We start from the raw sequence: 20,649 nt of genomic DNA on the forward strand, positions 1-20,649 counted from the left end.
GCCTAGGTGACATGACTGAATCCTGTTAGACTGGTAATCTCCACAACCGTGAACAATTACCCAGAGCATAATAAGTGACCCTGAAATCAAACAGTGATTGAAGGCAAGAAGGAAAAGAGAAAAAGAAAGTGTTGCCAGTGTATTTAGCAGTCGCAGGAATCTTTCCCGAGCTATGTCTGAATCAGCCCTTGATCTACGCTGCCACCTGCTGGTCCACTAGATTACTTGGTGGATCCTTGATTTACCTACACTTCTGTTATGGGCAGCATAAGAAGTCATGATTAAAATTGAACATTCATGAGAGCTGTATGTAAGCTGTGCATGACAAGCAAAGTAGCAAGCAAAGTATTTATTCCACAAACTAGATATATACAAAAATACACATGTATAACATTTGAGAGTTAACATTTAATGTGAAATGACAACTAAAATGTATAAAAACAATCCTTGATTTTCTCCATGTCCAGTTATGATGCGCAGCCACAGCACAGCACTTGATCATACTGTCCACTGTAGCTGAGGAGGATAAAGAGAAAACAATGAGTAACAAGCTAAATAGAGTGCAAGAGACATTAGATGCTCTGTACTGCTTGCTTAAATCATAAAATCTGCATACCATCATAGGTACCCTCATGGAAAGTTGTGCCTGTTGTCAGTGCACATGTACCAGTTATGCAGGTCCAGTCTAGGGCTGGGTGACACGATCGAAAAATCATTTTTCCCTTAACTTAGGCAATTCACTATAGACTTACTAAATAAGCTCTTGTACATTTAAAGCTCAAATACAAGGCATTTCAGTCAGCAATAATCTAATGAATTCAAGGCATGTGAAATTAAGCTAAATAAGCCTCACTAATCAATTTATTTGATCAAATTAGTTTAACCTGCTTTTTTGCAATAATCACTGATGTGGCTTTCAAGTCTATGAAAATACCCAGTTACAAATTTAAAACCAAAACCATGCATAATGCACATTCACTAATAATGACTAATTTATTGTAGCAGGCATTATAGAAAATTAACACGTCGCAATCTCAAGTACACGTAGCCAGCTAATCTTTATATTTCAAGTTTAACCAACTTGGATCCATTTGCTAGCTAACGATGCAGAACAGTTGAATTGTTATGAACACACATCTCCAACTGAAAAGCATGCTAGACTGTCCACTTTGTTCAGATGTAAAAATCATGAGGCCTACCTTATTTCTCAGAATGAGAACGTGTTGCCAAATCCTTACGTTAGTGTTATGCTTATTGCACATTTATAAACAGACTATACAGTATAACAGACTAAAATGCTGCTAGCGGTACCGCAATGTGACAACCTGAGAATTACATTTCCAGAATCAATGTTCATTGATACTCCTGTTTTAGTAATGTGTGCTCTGCGCACAATTTGAGTAGTTGAGACAAACATGTATCGTTAGAAAGGTACATTTTTCTATTACACTAAAATAATCTGTTTCGGTGTCCATGACCGATTGTTGGACCAAACCTCTCACACAAATAGCAAATTGAAACCGCTTGTCAGAGGGGAAGAGGTAACCTCTCAATTTTGTTAGTGTGATTTGCAGGGGGAGGGGCTTGGTGTGTAAACAAAGGAAAAGGCAAAGCGAGAGGTTTCACTCTCGCCAAAATAAGCCCAATGTGTTTCTATGGGCTTATTTTGGACCTAAGCTTGTCACGTGCCTTTGGGACAACGACTTTCATTGTTAGGGCGGAGACATGATGATCTCGTCATTATATACAGAACTCTGGTGTTAATAGGAAGGTGCACAGCACAGGAGTGAAGGCGGCGAGACCAAAAATACACGAGAACAAGCCGATCTAAAATGCATAAACATGAATTCAAAGAAACCTTGATTCTTGCGATACAGGCATTTGGGATATTGAGCAAAACCTAATTCAATTGGGGGGCAGTGCAGGTTCCGTTATATGACCATGCAGTCTATTGTTCTTCCCCTTTAGTACATCCTGACAAAGTGAGCTTCCTGTTGATTTTATTAGATTTGGCGTTGCCCACACGGTACCCTGTGTGACCGTTGAGAATAAACTAAGTCGAGAACTCCATTTACCATAGAAATGATTTAATTTACGACTTTGTGAGGTCATTACACTACGATAGCAAAATCGGAGTAGATGCAGTGCTTGCCGTTTTTACTCAACTCGGAGGAGATGCTCCCTCTGACAAAAAAAAAGGGCTAATTCAGTGGATGAAAGAGAAGGGTGAGGAGTGTCACTTACTCGATGACGGTGCAGACAGAGCAGCAGGATCTGGAGCAGCTGGCGCACTGCTGGATGCAGGAGGGGCAGGCTGGGCGGTCACACTGGGAACACAGCCTCCTGGTGCCCTGGGCCTTCTGACACACACAGCACCCCACTGGAGCCAACGCTGAACCTGAGAGACAACCATACACACAGACCATTCTGGAAATGTGTCAAAATATCCCAATTGTGGGCAAGTATCAGTCTTATGTACTAACGTACAGGTGTCAAACTCATCACACAGAGAGCCAAGTATCTGTGGGTTCACACTCCCCTGTAAGGTCACAGATGGGTCCGAAAATCACATCAATTGCAAGGAAACAAAACACGAAGTGGTTCTAACTTCTTTAGGAAAAACCACCCTAATGTTGAAACAAACATATCATCCAGAGTTGCATTAACTTATTTTACAACCCATGGTACACAATATTTACATACAGAAAGTTTTTAAAGGACCCGTCTAAAAAAAATAGTGCGATACTGGTATTGTCCCGGCCCTAGTTGTTTAAGTCTTAATTGGACAAATTATTATTCATTTTTATACACAACCAGCAGTTTGACACCCCTGTACCAAACAGTAATCATTTCCTGAAATGAAGTTGGAATGGGGATTCCAAGTGTGATAGTGGTTTCCCTTCAGCCCATTCTCAGATGTGGGTGAAACGTTGCAGTTTACATGAGAAGCTCATTACCTTGAACAGGTGTAGTTCTCTGTAGTCTGCCATCCTGCCCAATCAGTGTCTGTCCCCTCAGGAGTGTCTGGCTCACATCAGGTTTCATACCTGACCCCGATGGCTGTATTACTGAGCACTTCTCTGCATCTATATTCCAGATTTTCCCCATGACAGCTTTGGTACCATTGAAGAGCAGGTCCTTTGTCTTTTCTGGAATAGGTCCCGAGAGATTATTAACACATACTAGCAGTTTATTATTTTTATTTCACCTTTATCTAACCAGGTAGGCCAGTTGGGAACAAGTTCTCATTTACAACTGCAACCTGGCCAAGATCAAATAAAGCAGTGCGACAAAAACAACAGAGTTACACATGGGATAAATGTACAGTCAATAACACAATAGAAAAATCTATGTACAGTGTGTGCAAATGCAGTAAGATTAGGGAGGTAAGGCAATAAATAGGCCATAGAGGCAAAATAATGACAATTTAGCATCAACACTGGAGTGAAATGGGCAAGTAGAGATACTGGGGTGCAAAAGAGCAAGAGGATAAGTAACAATATGGGGATGAGGTAGTTGGGTGTGCTATTTACAGATGAGCTGTGTACAGGTAAAGTGATCGGTAAGGTGCTCTGACAGCTGATGCTTAAAGTTAGAGGGAGATAAGTCTCCAGCTTCAGCGATTATTGCAATTCGTTTCAGTCATTGGTAGCAGAGAACTGGAAGGAAAGGCAGCCAAAGGAGGTGTTAGCTTTGGGGATTACCAGTGAAATATTCTTGCTGGAGAGCGTGCTATGGGTGGGTGCTGCTATGGTGACCAGTTAGCTGAGATAAGGCGGGGCTTTACCTAGAAAAGACTTGTAGATGACCTGGAGACGAATATGTAGCAAGGGCCAGCCAACGAGAGCATATAGGTCGCAGTGGTGCGTAGTATATGGGGCTTTGGTGACAAACGGATGGCACTGTGATAGCAAATAGGATGTAGTCTGAGTAGAGTATTGGAGACTATTTTGTACATGACAACGCCAAAGGATATTCAGTTTTACGAGGGTATGTTTGGCAGCATGAGTGAAGGATGCTTTGTTGCGAAATAGGTAGCCAATTCTAGATTTAACTTTGGATTGGAGATGTTCTATTTTGAGTCTGGAAGGAGAGTTTACAGTCTAACCAGACACCTACAATATATGGACAACTACAAATACCTAAGTCAGAACCGTCCAGAGTAGTGATGCTAGTCAGGAGGGAGGGTGCGGGCAGCAATCGGTTGAAGAGAAAGCATTTAGTTTTACTAGCACTTAAAAGCAGTTGGAGGCCATGGAAGGAGGGTTGTATGGCATTGAAGCTTGTTTGGAGGTTTGTTAACTTTATGGATAGGGGGCAGCATTTTCACTTTTGGATGAATTGGTGCCCAAATTGAACAGCCTCCTACTCTGTCCCAGATGATAATATATGCATATTATTATTGGATAGAAAACACTCTGAAGTTTCTAAAACTGTTTGGATTATGTCTGTGAGTATAACAGAACTCATATGGCAGGCAAACTTCCAAACAGGAAGTGAGAATTCTGAGAAGGGTCGATGTGAAAGTCATCGCCTATTCAATTGCCTGTAATATATGGATCTGTTTGCACTTCCTATGCCTTCCACTAGATGTCAACAGTCAGTAGAACGTGGAATGAAGCCTCTAGTGTGATGTGGGACCGGATGGGAGGGGTATGAGTCTGTGGTCTGGCAGAATGCTAGTTCCTAGTCATGCGCGCTAGTCATGGAACGTCAATGTGTGCCATTACTTATACAGACATGAAGAAATGCTCCGGTTGGAACGTTACTGGATATATATGATAACAACATCCTGAAAATTGATTCTCTACTAAGTTTGACCAGTTTATTCGGCTTGTAATATAACTTTTTGAAGTTTTCGTCCGAGTTCGCCTGGACCAGCGCCAGGACATGTGAACTACACATGCTAGCAAAAGTTGCTAATTCGACATAATTAATGGACATTATCGAACAAAACAACGATTTATTGTGGAATTAGGATTCATGGCACTGCATTCTGATGAAAGATCATCAAAGGGAATATTTATGATGTAATTTCTGTTGACTCCAACATGACGGAGAAAAGTTGTTTCTATCTGAGCGCCGTCTCAGATTATTGCATGGTATGCTTTTTCCTCGTTTAAAAAAAATCTGACAGCGGTTGCATTAAGAACCAGTGTATCTTTAATTATATGTAAAACTTGTATCTTTTAAAGTTTATGATTAGTATTTCTGTTATTTGACGTGGCTCTAATTACTCAGGATATTTTGGAGGCATTTCTGAAAATGGCGACAATGTAAACCGAGATTTGTGGATATAAATATGCACATTATCGAACAAAACATAAATGTATTGTGTAACATGATGTCCTATGAGTGTCATCTGAAGAAGATTATCAAAGGTTAGTGATTCATTTTCTCAATTTCTGCTTTTGTGTGACTATCTTTGGCTGGGAAAAATGGCTGTTTGTTTTTTGGACTTGGCGGTGATCTTACATATTCATATGTTGTGTTTTTGCTGTAAAATATATATTTTTAAATCAGACACAATGGGTAGATTAACAACATGTTTATCTTTCATTTGCTGTATTGGACTTCTTAATGTGTAAAAGTTACATATTTCTAAAATATATTTTTGAATTTCCTGCGCTGCCTTTTCAGCGGAATGTTGTCAGGGGTTCCGGTAGCGGAACGCATGGCCTAGAAAGGTTAACTTCTCTAGGATAGGGTGCAGCATTTTCACGTTTGGATGAAAAGCATACCCAAATTCAACTGCCAGCTACTCATCCCCAGAAGATAAGATATGCATATTATTAGTAGATTTGGATAGAAAACACTCTGAAGTTTCTAAAACTGTTTGAATCATGTCTGTGAGTATAACAGAACTTATTTAGCAGGCGAAACCCCGAGGACAAACAATTCAGATTTTTTAGGTCACTCTTTTCAATGGGATTTCATTGGGAATACAGATTTCTAATTGACCTTCTTGCCGTTCCTACCACTTCCACTGGATATCAACAGTCTTTAGAAATTGGTTGAGGTTTTTTCCTTTGTGTAATGAAGTACGGCCATCTTGAACGAGGGTCACTGGAAGTGTACTGTTAGAGGCGCATGACCAGAAAGCTAGCTACAGTTCGTTTTAATCCTGTATTGAGCACAGATCATCCAGTCTTCAATTTTATCGATTATTTACGCAAAAAAATACCTACAATTGTATTACAAAAGTAGTTTGGAATGTTTTGGCAAAGTTTACAGGTAACTTTTGAGATGTTTTGTGGTCACGTTTCACAAGTTGGAACCGGTGTTTTTCTGGATCAAACGTGCCAAATAAATGGACATTTTGGATATATATCGACGGAATTAATTGAACAATATGACCATTTGTGATGTTTATGGGACATATTGGAGTGCCAACAACAGAAGCTCGTCAAAGGTAAGGCATGAATTATATTTTTATTTCTGCGTTGTGTCGCGCCTACAGGGTTGAAATTTGCTTCTCGCTCTTTGTTTACTATGGTGCTAACTCAGATAATAGCATCGTTTGCTTTCACCGAAAAGCCCATTTGAATTCTGACATGCTGGCTGGATTCACAACCAGTGTAGCTTTAATTTGGTATCGTTCATGTGTGATTTAATGAACGTTTGATTTTTATAGTAATTTATTTGAATTTGGCGCTCTGCATTTTCTCTGGCTTTTGGCCAAGTGAGACAGTAACGTCCCGCCTAAACTCAGATTTTTGGATATAAATATGAACGTTACCGAACAAAGCATACATGTATTGTGTAATATGAAGTCCTATGAGTGTCATCTGATGAAGATCAAAGGTTAGTGATTAATTTTATCTCTATTCCAGCTTTTTGTTACTCGTCTCTTTGGCTGAAAAAATGGATCTGTTTTTCTGTGGCTATGTACTGACCCAACATAATCACAAGGTGTGCTTTCGCCGTAAATCCTTTTTGAAATCAGACATGTTGGCTGGATTCACAACAAGTGTAGCTTTAATTTGGTGTCTTTCATGTGTGATTTAATGAAAGTTTGATTTTTATAGTAATTTATTTGAATTTGGCGCTCTGTATTTTTACTGGCTTTTGGCCAAGTGGGACGTTAGCGTCCCACATATCCCAGAGAAGTTAAGGACAGACTTCTCCCCATTTTAGTTACTGTTGTATCAACATGTTTTGACCATGACAATCCAGGATTACTGCAAGCAGTTTAGTCTCCTCAATTTGCTAAATTTACACATTTATTCAAAGACATAGTTGAGGTTTAGGGTTTAGTAAATTATTTGTCCTAAATAGAATGCTTTTAGTTTTAGAAATATTTAGGACCAACTTATTCCTTGCCGCCCACTCTGAAACTGCAACTCTTTGTTGAGTGTTGCAGTCATTTCAGTCGCTGTAGTAGCTGACATGTATAGTGTTGAGTCATCCGCATACATAGACACACTGGCTTCACTCAAAGCCTGTGGAATGTCATTAGTAGAGATTGAAACAATGGGCCTAGACAGCTTCCCTGGGGAATTCCTGATTATACCTGGACTATCAGGGAGGCTTCCATCCGTTGGTTATTACTGCATTGTCGGAACTAGAAGCACAAGCATTTCGCTACACTCACATTAACATCTGCTAACCATGTGTATGTGACAAATAAAATGGTTTGATTTGATTAAAGAAAACCTTCTGTTCTGTTAGACAGGTAACTCTATCTACAATATAGCAGGGGATGTAAAGTAGAGGCAGACAGATTATTCGGGCATGGTCGATTTCAAGTTGTCATAACAATCGGTAATCTGCATTTTTGGACGCCTATTTTGGCCGAATACATTGCAATCCACGAGGAGACTGCTTGGCAGGCTGACCACCTGTTACGCAAGTGCAGCAAGGAACCAAGGTAAGTTGCTAGCTAGCATTAAACTTACCTTATAAAAAACAATCAATCTTAATATAATCACTAGTTAACTACACATGGTTAATGATATTACTAGTTTAACTAGCTTGTCCTGCGTTGCATATAATCAATGCGGTGCCTGTTAATTTATCATTGAATCACAGCCTACTTCAACTTCGCCAAACGGGTGATGATTTAACAAAAGCGCATTCGCAAAGAACGCACGATCATTGCACCAATGTACCTACCCATGAACATCAATGCCTTAAAATCAATACACAAGTATATATATTTTTTTAAACCTGCATATTTAGTTTAAAAATTAATGTCAGCAGGCTATATTAACTAGGGAAATTGTGCCACTCCTCTTGCGTTCAGCGCAAGCAGAGTCAGGGTATATGCAGCAGTTTGGGCCGTCTGGCTCATTGAACTGTGTGAAGACCATTTCTTTCTAACAAAGAAGGTAGTTAATTTGACAGAATTTTACATAATTATGACATAACATTGAAGGTTGTGCAATGTAACAGCAATATTTAGACTTAAGGTTACCACAAGTTTGATAAAATACGGAATGATTCCGTATTTCACAGAAAGAACATTTTGTTTTTGAAATTATAGGTCATTAATATGGTCAAATCCAGAAACTAAGGCTCGTATTTCTGTGTTTATTATATTATAATTAAGTCTATGATTTGATAGAGCAGTCTGACTGAGCGGTGGTAGGCAGCAGCAGGCTCATAAGCATTAATTCAAACAGCACTTTCCTGTGTTTGCCAGCAGCTCTTCGTAATGCTTGAAGCACAGTGCTGTTTATGACTTCAAGCCCATCAACTCCCGAGATTAGTCTGGCAATACAGTAGTGCCTACAAGAACATCCAATTTTTTATTTTTTACATTATTTTACCAGGTAAGTTGACTGAGAACACATTCTCATTTGCAGCAACGACCTGGGAAATAGTTACAGGGGAGAGGAGGGGGATGAATGAGCCAATTGTAAACTGGGGACTTTTAGGTGACCATGATGGTTTGAGGGCCAGATTGGGAATTAAGAACAGTCAAAGGTCTATGAAATACAAATGGTATAGAGAAATAGTCCTATAATAACTACAACCTAAAACTTCTTAACTGGGAATATTTAAGACTCATGTTAAAAAATCACAAGCTTTCATATGCTCTCATGTTCTGAGCAAGGAACTTAAGTTTGATTTTTTTTTTTTTTACATAGTACATGTTGCACTTTTACTTTCTCCTCCAACACTGTTTCTGCATTATTTAAACATGTTCCATTATTTATTTGACAACATTTATTTTATTTATGTATTATTTTAAGTTAAAAAAGTGTTAATTCAGTATTGTTGTAATTGTCATTATTACAGATATATATATAAAAAAAGATTAAATCAGTACCATTTTTAAAAAGCAATTTTTATAAGACCCGCCGGGGGTCATTGCCTGCTTGAATTATGCAGAAACGGGCAGCGTTTAGGTCATGTAATTGATTCTGTTGGAAAGGGGAGAAATTGTGCTTTACAATGGTATTGACATTACAGTTGATCTGGAAGCATTACGTTTTTGGGGCGCTAAAATACGGGCAATTGTACGGACCAAGGCGATGTACGAGTTTACGTGAGTTACGTTAACTAGGTAGTGGCTACCTAGAAATAGCCACCAAAGGCATAAACTGCATTAAATGCCTGTCATGGGTGGATTGGTTATATAGCTAACGTTACTATCAAGTAGCTAATCACTTGACATGAATATTTGGCATAGTTAGCTAGTTAACAGTATGATGTAATCTAGCTAATACAGTTTTATCTGGTACAAGCTAGCTAAACAACAGCAAACAGCGTAGGGCCAGCTAGCTAGCATTACTAAGTTAGCGAATAGCTGAATAATTGGTTAGCTAGCCAGCAAACATTACCGTAGACCTCTTGTCTGTACGTGTTCCCAAATACGTCGTGATGATTCAACTCCTTTTGTCCAACGTGGATTTTATACTGTGATGAGAATGACTCCGCGAAAGGACACGCTCTTTTAGTCATTTCTGCAAAGAACACGCGTCCAAAATTGCTTGATTCAACACAGGGAGAAACAAAATACCGTTCTTATAGCCAGCTACCTCAGCGGAAAATACACTAGCGCGCTAACTAACCAATCCGATCTTGGACCTCTTATCACATGACACTGAGCGTTTTCTCACTCAAACCCTGCTCAAACTAGTGTCTCAAACCACAATCGCAAGTTAATGAATGTTAGTGATGCATTCTGTTACAATGTTTAAGACAACTCAAGTTTTAATATCACTACTAGCTACATACTATCCTTCCTCAATGCATAAAATGTAAAAATACCAAGTTATGTATCTATCATATACGTTTTATTTTAAAGCTTCCAGTGAGGCAGAATCTCATTTACTCATGCTTTGTTAGGTCTTGCTTATGAAATTGTAGCTAGCAAAGACAAATCAAATTCTATATTAGCCTACTACAAAATAACTTGCATTTACAAGGATGACAATTATTTATCACAATGTTTCACTCCTAAACATGTGCAAACAAACAGCTGGTTGATACAAAATATGTGCAGTCTGCTTGTGTGATAAATGAGTAAAGAAAACTGAAACAGTAGATGTAAGGCAGGAAAGGTTACACAGAAGGAAAAGTTATTGGATGTGTTTTTATCTTTCATGTTTGTTGTGTGGCACAAGGTAAGATTTACTCCTGGGTCAGTAATAGGACTTTCTGGCCGACATCATCACAAGGCAACTTACTGATGAGAAGCACTGCATAGATAGATGTAAAGTTACCAACATTACCAGTCAACATTGTTTCAAAGCTACACAAATCTGTTGGCATAAGTTTTTTTTTACCCAATATTAGACCGTTTGGGGGTTGCAAACATATGTCACATCATGCCACATCTTTGTGCGTCCATCTTGGGGAGAGAGGAGGTAAACTCTCTAGAACATCTGGATCATGCACTCTCTGGACTTTCCTACACCGACCCACTTAACTGTAGAGAGAAATGACAAAGGACATTTCAAAAAACATGAACACATCCCCAAAACATTTGCACTAGACTAGTATCATCCTTGCAGAACTGGGTACTAGTTATGATATAGACAATAGTGCTCCCTACTGGCACATTTAAGCCATGTCCCTGGTACTCAGTTGGCTCTTCAGTTTCCTATATAGGGGTCAGTAATAATATGCTGGACTATGGTATGGTTAAAACTGGGTCATGTTCAGTAGACATGCAACTGAAGAAAATATTTTGAAATGTTTTGAAATGAAGGAGGTACTACTACTACGACCTATAGGCCTACTTGTCCAATAAGAAGGATTTATTGGCCTCCCGGGTGGCGCAGTGGTCTAGGGCACTGCATCGCAGTGCTAACTGCGCCACCAGAGTCTCTTGGTTCGCGCCCAGGCTCTGTCGCAGCCGGCCGCGACCGGGAGGTCTGTGGGGCGACGCACAATTGGCATAGCGTAGTCCGGGGTAGGGAGGGTTTGGCCGGTAGGGATATCCTTGTCTCATCGCGCTCCAGCGACTCCTGTGGCGGGCCGGGCGCAGTGTGCGCCAGCCAAGGGGGCCAGGTACACGGTGTTTCCTCCGACACATTGGTGCGGCTGGCTTCCGGGTTGGAGGCGCGCTGTGTTAAGAAGCAGTACGGCTGGTTGGGTTGTGCTTCGGAGGACGCATGGCTTTCGACCTTCGTCTCTCCCGAGCCCGTACGGGAGTTGTAGCGAGGAGACAAGGTAGTAATTACTAGCGATTGGATACCACGAAAATTGGGGAGAAAATGGGATAAAAATTTAAATAAAATAAGAAGGATTTATTTTGTTATCAGTTTGGGTCAGCAGGAACACCCATCCTATATGTAACTTACTGGGTACTCCAATGTGGTTCTCCACAAAGCGGATGTAGTTCTGAGCCTTCTGGGGGAGATTATTCCACTTCCTGGCTGCAGACGTGTCACTCTTCCAGCCAGGGAAGGTCTCATACTCTACCTCCACTTTGTGCAACAGCTCCATGTCAGCTATGTGAGTGAAGGATAAAGATAATTATAAATCAGAGGAGAAATTAAATGTTTTTGTTTAGATAAAACTTCATGAATTCTATAAATGTATATTTTACAGGGTAGGCCTAGTTTGGTACAGTACTTTTGAATCGAATTTAGAGCATACCTGGGAAATGGGGAATTCTTTTGCCATTGATTTTGTAGGCCACTCCTACTTTGATCTCATCCAGCACATCAAGGATGTCAAGTTTTGTCAAAGCAATGCTTTAAGGAAGCAATGTTATTTGTTTAACACATTTCAGGAAAGAGATGAAAACTACTACATGAGTTACATTCAGAGTAGCAGTCACAGACAGATACAGCACATTGAACAAGGCAGATAAAGAAATAACAAATAAAATAACTTGCCTTTCGTGAACTAACACTCGCCCCTGACTTTTTTCTCCCCTACTAGCACTGACTTTGCTGATAGTTACTTTATTTAGGAAAAATATACTTACTATGACTGAGATATGTGATTGTCCCACCTAGCTATCTTAAGATGAATGCACTAACTGTAAGTCTCACTGGATAAGAGTGTCTGCTAAATGACTAACATGTAGAATGTGAATGTAGTAAAGAGTAGGGTCAGATATTCAAAAATAGTTCAGATTTGGCAGCCTGCCTTTCAGTCATATCCACTCACGCAGTGAAGCCATTGATCATGTGAGCGTATCTCAGGATGACCAGGTCCAGCCAGCCACAGCGACGTTTCCTGCCTGTGGTCACGCCCACCTCATGACCCCTTGTCTGCAGCAGCTCACCTGTCGCCTGCACAAAACACACTCCGTTATTTAGAATAGATCATTTGATTGATCAATAGTCAAATACTTCAGTGTTGTCCACTGATGGACACCAATCTTAATAGTTTTTATTACAAAAAAGTATTACAAATATACACTTGTGCGGTGGGGGAGATCTTTGTGGGTTATACTCAGCCTTGTCTTAGGGCAGTTAGTTAGTTGTCTGTTGATATAATGTTGGTGGTGTGGGGGCTGTGCTTTGGCAAAGTGGGTGGGGTAACATCCTGCCTGGTTGGCCCTGTCCAGAGGTAACTTTGGACGGAGCCACATTATCAGTCCCCAGTATCTATTCTGTAATAGTCTATGTGCAGGGGGCTAGCGTCAGTCTGTCCCATCTGTTTTAATTATCTTGTCTGATATGGTGCTCTGTGTGATCTTAGGTATGCTCCCTCTATTTCTCTCTTTTTCTCTCTCCTCTCTATTTCTCTCTCTCCTCTCTGTCTCCCTTCCCGGAGGACCTGAGGCCTAGGACCATGCCTCAGAACTATCTGGCCTGACAACTCCTGGCTGTCCCCGTCCTCAGTCCACCTGGTCGTGCTGCTGATCCAGTTCATGCGGTTCTGCCTACGGCTATGAAACCCTGACCTGTTCACCGAACCTCTGAGAGCTCGGCTATGAAAAGCCAACTGACATTTACTCCTGACCTGTTGCACCCTCTATAACCACTGTGATTATTATTTGACTCTGCTGGTCATCTATGAACATTTGAACATCTTGAAGAACGATCTGGCCTTAATGACCATGTACTCTTACAAAAGGTTTCTTCACAGTTTTTCCTAGCCACTGTGCTTCTACATCTGCATTGCTTGCTCTTTGGGGTTTTAGACTGAGTATCTGTATAAGGGCTTTATAAAATAAATGTGATTGATTTAATAAAAAGCTTAGTAAAGCAATACATTTACAGTTGGAGTGAGGGATCAAGCTGAAACATGTTGACCAGAAACCCCATGGACAGTTCTCATGTTAGGTTACATAACCCCAGGCCAGACAGTATATCTATCTTGAACCCTGACTCTGGCCTAAATTTAGGCCTTGAACATGTGATCAGCATGAGAGCTAAAGAGTGTCGTAATAGGCCTCTCACACAATCTGACAGCTGGCCACAGAGGTAGCGCCTTTTGATACCAGGCTTCCTACATGTGTGAGAGTCATATGATCTTAAACACTAGGTTTACTATACATATCCAACTCAACTTGTACCTCAAAAGAAAACAACATGTCCAAACAAACTGTATATATCAAACTACTAACCCTTCCTGTATGTAAATGCACTACAACCTCTGCTAAGAGGTCTTCACCTTCATGGCACAGGTGATAGTGCACTCTCTCACTCAAGGTCACCGGTTCAAGTCTTGCTATGGCTGTTCATCTTTAATCGTTACAATAGAATCTCCTTATTGAGAGAGTCAAGAATGTCCATATAGATGAATGAGCTCTTACATTGAGTTGTTCCGTGGGGAAGGCACCAATTCCCACCCTGGTGGTGTAGGCCTTTGATACACCATACACTTCACCAATATTCAGGGGAGGGATGCCAAGACCAGTGCATGCCCCACCAACGGTGCAGTTTGATGAGGTAACAAAAGGATATGTGCCTAAAGGGAAGAGAGAAAGTGGGAAATAAATGTACATACAGATGAGTTGTCCATTTAACCATCACACTTTCTTGTCCATCTTATCATTGGCACGATCCTCAATGTAAGATTGTTTGTTTGTGAATAAAGGCCCACGTTGGAGCTTAGGAGTGTGCGGGCTCTATTTATTTTTATAACAGTCCGCAATGGGACCATGACATTTCTTACCAAAGTCAATGTCGAGGAGGGCAGCGTTGGCCCCTTCCACCAGAATTTTCTTTGGGGGTCCATGAAGAGCCTCGTACATGTAGTAGACTCCATCCCGAACCATCGGCCGCAACCTCTCTCCATACTCCTGCACAGTACAAGACAACAAGAAGTCTCATAGATCTAATATATCTGTAGCCCATGACTATTCATTCAGAGGGGATTTACCACATACCTTCAGTTTTTTCAGCTGACTTTCAGTGTCAACTGTCAGGGATGAGTACATGGACTGGTACTGTTCGACAAGGTTCTTGAATCTGAAAGAAACGCCCAAATAATCTCAATCTCTATTACCTTTCACTTTAGTGGGTCAATTTAGTTCAAGAGTAAAGTCTTGAGACAGCTACAACCATATACTGTTGGACTCTCAAAACGTTTATTGTATGTCAGGTTTAGATGTTTATATTGTGTCCTGTCTGTCAGTAAGCATACTTGGTAGAGAACTCCTTGAAGTCTCCCAGCAGGTCACAGACACGCAGTCCTATGCGAGATGCCTTGCTGGCATAGGTGGGTCCAATGCCTTTCTTGGTTGTTCCAATTCTGTCATGAGAAAAACACACCTGTTTTAGTTGAGGGGATTACAAAGTAGCATTTGCAATTTTCCATCAGCTGTGAAAGTGATTGACTGAAGTCCTGGGATTTCTATTGACAGTTGGCCATTGTACTCTCTACCTTTATGTAAGCAACCATTGCCTTCCCTACCCTTACATCTTTCCCTCTGTTGCTTGTCTCTGGGTCTCCTGAATTCCATCCACAACCTGATGGAAATCAAACACTGTTGAAAGATAAAAGCAAAATAAATGTAATCCTTTCTCTAAGCACAATACACAAATATACACTGAGTATACCAAACATTAGGAACACCAAATATTGAGTTGGAAAATACAGAAATCATCCCTGTATGATTAATTTTGTATTTTTCAAAATTCAGCATCATATGATGCAAAATGCATCATACGGGGATGATTTCTGTATTTTTTCAGTTATATATCTTGAAAACTTGATTGGTGACAAGCAACACATTTTGGGACTACGTCAACATTTTACATTTACATTTTAGTCATTTAGCAGACGCTCTTATCCAGAGCGACTTACAGTAGAGTGCATACATTTTATTCCATTTACATACTGAGACAAGGATATCCCTACCGGCCAAACCCTCCCTAACCCGGACGACGCTATGCCAATTGTGCGTCGCCCCACGGACAATGGACTAATGGACTAATGAAACAAATACCCAAAGATGTACTTTTCCTTTGAATCTTTTGTCTTGCCTAGTCACCCTCTAAATGGCACACAAACATGATCCATGTCGCAATTGTCTCAAGGCTTAAAAATCCTTCTTTAACCTGTCTCCTCCCCTTCATCTACATTGATTGAAGTGGATTTAACAAGTGACATCAATAAGGGATCATAGCTTTCACCTGGATTCACCTGGTCAGTCTATCTCATGGAAAGAGCAGGTGTTCTTAATGTTTTGTATACTTAGTACATTATGCAGATAAAAATATCACATATTCTGTATACATCTTTGCTTCATTTGTGAAACCAGAAAAATACACACATACCAAGGTGAGCTCTGTCAGAGACTATTAGTCTCTTCTCCCAGCCTTTGAGACCTGGTCAGAGAATGGAGAAAAAAATACTATAATGGTTTCCAAGTCACTTGACAACTACAGCATTGACTGTTATTCTAAAAATATTTAATTTACCTTTCTTCTCATTGTTCTCCGCCTCCTCAAACAAACCTGGTAGGTGTATGACTACACCATTACCTACAAGGGAACATATGCTAGATAAGAACATACTGACCATTGCCTACTGGAATTAGTGGACATGGGGATAAAGAGTAGAGAAACACTCACCAATGACACATATACTTTTGGGGTTGATAATTCCACTGGGGAGAAGGTGGAAGTCATACTCTTTGCCTTCCACTACCACTGTGTGGCCTGCATTGTTACCGCCCTAGAAGATCAAAACGAGATTGTGTTTAGCAAACCTCCAACTGTCACCAAAGTCAAGCAGCTTGATTTCACCAAAGGACAGTTATTGATTTGATTTATGGGTGTTTTGCGTAAAGGGTGAGCAGAACATGGACATAAAACTGCCAGGACATCCACTGGCCATGCATCCAGAGCAAATGTAGAATCTTATTTTAGTCAGTGTGTAATAGAGTCTAAGCCCCCTCCTTGTCACCAAGCTACCCCCTACCAACTATTTTAACAGACTTGGCTGCTAGACCCTAAACTCCGTCACCCCGGCTAAGACCTGGCCTTCTAAATGTCAAGTCACACTGGGAATGTGACCCTGCACCAGCCCAGTGGGTGGGGCTGGCTGAAGAAGTACACAGAGTGCTCAGTGCTGTGACCTACTGTCAATGGAGAGAGTACAACACAAACATTGTGTAATGGACTTTACACTGTTAGTCTCCCAATAAATGATTTATGAGCAAGTTTTGTTTTTTTTGCTGGTCAAAGAGAAACTTTGATCTTAAGAAACTTTGCCTAAGTGTCATTATTGGCATCATCTTCATTAAGGTGGTCAAGCTCTATATAGTAGAATAGTTTATGACACCCTCTTTATGATGTCAATAACCCTTTGTAATTCTATGAGTATTGATCTAATTGTGCTCTAATGCTTCCTTCCCCCAGCAGTACTGTGTGAATGTAGCTTTTTGCCATATGTTGGTACTTCGGTCTATTTGAGCATTTTACTGTATAGGTCTTCAGATAGATACAATTTAGTGATGTGTGATGTATGGATCCCCAGTTGAGAGAATATGCTTGTAATGATCATGTCGTAAGAAGAGACAAATAACCAGTCAATAGCATTACAATTTGAAAAGTTTAATTTAAACTCCAGTCAAGTCAATAAATACAAATTCAGTTGAAATTGAAGAACGAGTAATAGTCCACCAAGGAATTTTAAATTTTTAAAAACAATTCAATCTAAACTAATTTCCTGCAATGATAAAATAGAAAACAAAACGGAACTTTATTGATCCTAAATTCCCTTATAACCTCGAGGATATCACAAAAAATTGCTATTTCAACCATTTTCCAATGCCTGACGCACACCTGTCACACTGTAGGCTACAGTGACAGTCATTGATTCCGATGTGTTGGAACACAATTTGCTAAAGACACACCTTGAATTTTACAGCAAACATGCTTATAATGCAATGACATGATGATATAACTTTTGTCAGTTCAAGTATGTGAACGTTGCATTAATATCGTATCATATACACACGATATTACCTGACATCTGCAAACAAGGTCAGACTCAGTCGCCAATAAATCGACGACTTTTCCTTTGCCTTCATCTCCCCATTGCGCACCGAGCACTACTGTCACTTTGTTCCCTGTGTCGTTCCGTGGCCGCTTCAACCCTTGGGTTGGGTTGGAGGGTGGATTTTTATAACTCTTGTGGTCTTTTGCTGACCAGCTAAACGACATGATGTTGCTTATGCTGTCCGCCCGAAACAGACTAGAATGTTTCCAAGAGTAGCATTGCCATATCCATGTCTCCGTGATGTCAGGACGCACGGACCACAGTAGGCATTACTATTAGTCCAAACAGTTGTTTCTATTGGACACATTCAGGTAGGTCCCTCCCCGTTTCGTTCTGTTAGCTTCCGTTCAAGAAACGTTTTGCAACAGATTCGGCGTAATGAATTCTCCCCCGATCTCGAACCGCGCCTGCTTGGGTAGGAGCCCTGTCTCTCAAGTTCACATGTTAATATAAAACTTGTTTGATGTCAATAAAAAGCAAGGCAAATATAATTATTCCGTTGGTGGGCAGTTAGATTTTTTGGGGGCAGTTAGGTAGACTACAATGCTTTTATGAAATTCATAACTGGCACTCTAATCTTTCGAAATGGTAGGATAAATTGTAGACCTAAATTGGCACTCCACATGAAAAAGGGTGCCGACCCCGGCAATAGGAAGCCACACTTGTGGAACGGCGCATAGGCCCACAGTGTACCATGACAGTGTCATTGTCTCCTGAGCTTCCCACCAACTTTGTCTCATTGTACTGCTTTCCGAGATGTTCAGCATAATGTGTGTGCACAGCTCATTTTTGCATTTGCCCGTCTGCATTATTCGCATGAAAAAGGCATATCTGTGTTATTTTGCCGATTTTAATATTTTATTTTTATTGGCCAGTCTGAGATATAGCTTTTTCTTTGCAACTCTGCCTAGAAGGCCACCATACCGGAGTCATCTCTTCGCTGTTGACGTTGAGACTGGTGTTTTGCGGGTACTATTTAATGGAGCTGCCAGTTGAGGACTTGTGAGGCATCTATTTCTCAAACTAGACACTTGTCCTCTTGCTCAGTTGTGCACCGGGGCCTCCCACTCCTCTTTCTATTCTGGTTAGTGACAGTTTGCACTGTTCTGTGAAGGGAGTAGTACACAGCGTTGTACCAGATCTTCAGTTTCTTGGCAATGTCTCGCATGGAATAGCCTTCATTTCTCAGAACAAGAACAGACTGACGTGTTTCAGAAGAAAGTTCTTTGTTTCTGGACATTTTGAGCCTGTAATCGAACCCATAAATGCTGATGCTCCAGATACTGAACTATTTTTTTTTAAATAAAAAAAAATATATATATATTTCACCTTTATTTAACCAGGTAAGCTAGTTGAGAACAGGTTCTCATTTACAACTGCGACCTGGCCAAGATAAAGCAAAGCAGTGCAACAGAAACAACAACACAGAGTTACACATGGAATTAACAAGCGTACAGTCAATAACACAATAGAAAAAAAAGAAAGTCTATATACAGTGTGTGCAAATGGCATGAGGAGGAGGTAAGGCAATAAATAGGCCATAGGAGCAAAGTAATGACAATTTAGCAGATTAACACTGGAGTGATAGATGAGCAGATGATGATGAGCAAATGATGGTGTGTAAGTAGTGATACTGGTGTGCAAAAGAGCAGCAAAGTAAATAAAAACAATATGGGGATGAGGTAGGTAGATTGGGTGGGCTATTTACAGATGGACTATGTACAGCTGTAGCGATCGGTTAGCTGCTCAGATAGCTGATGTTTAAAGTTATTGAGGGAAATGTAAGTCTCCAGCTTCAGCGATTTTTGCAATTCGTTCCAGTCACTGGCAGCAGAGAACTGGAAGGAAAGGTGGCCAAAGGTGTTGGCTTTGGGGGTGACAAGTGAGATATACCTGCTGGAGCGCGTGCTACGGGTGGGTGTTGTTATCGTGACCAGTGAGCTGAGATAAGGCGGAGCTTTACCTAGCATAGACTTATAGATGACCTGGAGCCAGTGGGTCTGGTGACGAATATGTAGCGAGGTCCAGCCGACAAGAGCATACAGATCGCAGTGGTGGGTGGTGTAAGGCACTTTGGTAACAAAACGGATGGCACTGTGATAGACTACATCCAGTTTGCTGAGTAGAGTATTGGAAGCTATTTTGTAGATGACATCGCCGAAGTCGAGGATCAGTAGGATAGTCAGTTTTACTAGGGTAAGTTTGACGGCGTGAGTGAAGGAGGTTTTGTTGCAAAATAGAAAGCCGATTCTAGATTTGATTTTGGATTGGAGATGTTTGATATGAGTCTGGAAGGAGAGTTTACAGTCTAGCCAGACACCTAGGTATTTGTAGTTGTCCACGTATTCTAGTCTAAAGAAGGCCAGTTTTATTGCTTCTTTAATCAGAATAACAGTTTTCAGCTGTGCTAACATAATTGCAAAAGGGTTTTCCAATGACCAACTAGCCTTTTAAAATGATCAACTTGGATTAGCTAACACAGCGTGCCATTGGAACACAGGAGTGATAGTTGCTGATAATGGGCCTCTGTATGCCTATGTAGATATTCCATAAAAAATCAGCCGTTTCCAACTACAATAGTCATTTACAACATTAACAATGTCTACACTGTATTCCGATCAATTTGATGTTATTTAAATGGACAAAAAATGTGCTTTTCTTTCAAAAACAAGGACATTTCCAAGTGACCCAAACTTTTGAAAGGTAGTGTGTCTATAGTAGGCCCCATGTGGCTCAGTTGGTAGAGCATGGTGCTTGCAACGCCAGGGTTGTGGGTTCGAT

At 40.5% G+C, this 20,649-nt stretch overlaps 2 protein-coding genes across 2 annotated transcripts; both read right to left on the reverse strand.

Moving 5' to 3' along the window:
• Positions 1–334: 334 nt before the first annotated feature.
• LOC129811612 (apoptosis regulatory protein Siva-like) lies at positions 335–10,056 on the reverse strand. Its single transcript, XM_055863051.1, has 4 exons — positions 9,789–10,056; positions 2,958–3,149; positions 2,245–2,398; positions 335–516 (listed from the first exon to the last, which is right to left on the reverse strand). The coding sequence occupies exons 1-4, from the start codon at positions 9,907–9,909 to the stop codon at positions 468–470; spliced, it is 516 nt and encodes a 171-aa protein (XP_055719026.1). The 5' UTR covers positions 9,910–10,056; the 3' UTR covers positions 335–467.
• Positions 10,057–10,523: 467 nt separating this feature from the next.
• LOC129811611 (adenylosuccinate synthetase isozyme 1 C) lies at positions 10,524–18,111 on the reverse strand. Its single transcript, XM_055863050.1, has 13 exons — positions 17,835–18,111; positions 16,437–16,539; positions 16,284–16,346; positions 16,140–16,190; positions 15,280–15,346; positions 15,004–15,111; positions 14,747–14,828; positions 14,533–14,659; positions 14,171–14,325; positions 12,574–12,698; positions 12,055–12,152; positions 11,757–11,906; positions 10,524–10,879 (listed from the first exon to the last, which is right to left on the reverse strand). Exons 1-13 carry the CDS (start codon positions 18,030–18,032, stop codon positions 10,827–10,829), a joined length of 1,380 nt encoding a protein of 459 aa, XP_055719025.1. The 5' UTR covers positions 18,033–18,111; the 3' UTR covers positions 10,524–10,826.
• Between the last annotated feature and the right edge of the window lie 2,538 nt (positions 18,112–20,649).

This window comes from Salvelinus fontinalis, chromosome 15 (genome assembly GCF_029448725.1).
Source record: "Salvelinus fontinalis isolate EN_2023a chromosome 15, ASM2944872v1, whole genome shotgun sequence".
Classification (NCBI taxonomy): Eukaryota; Metazoa; Chordata; class Actinopteri; order Salmoniformes; family Salmonidae; genus Salvelinus; species Salvelinus fontinalis.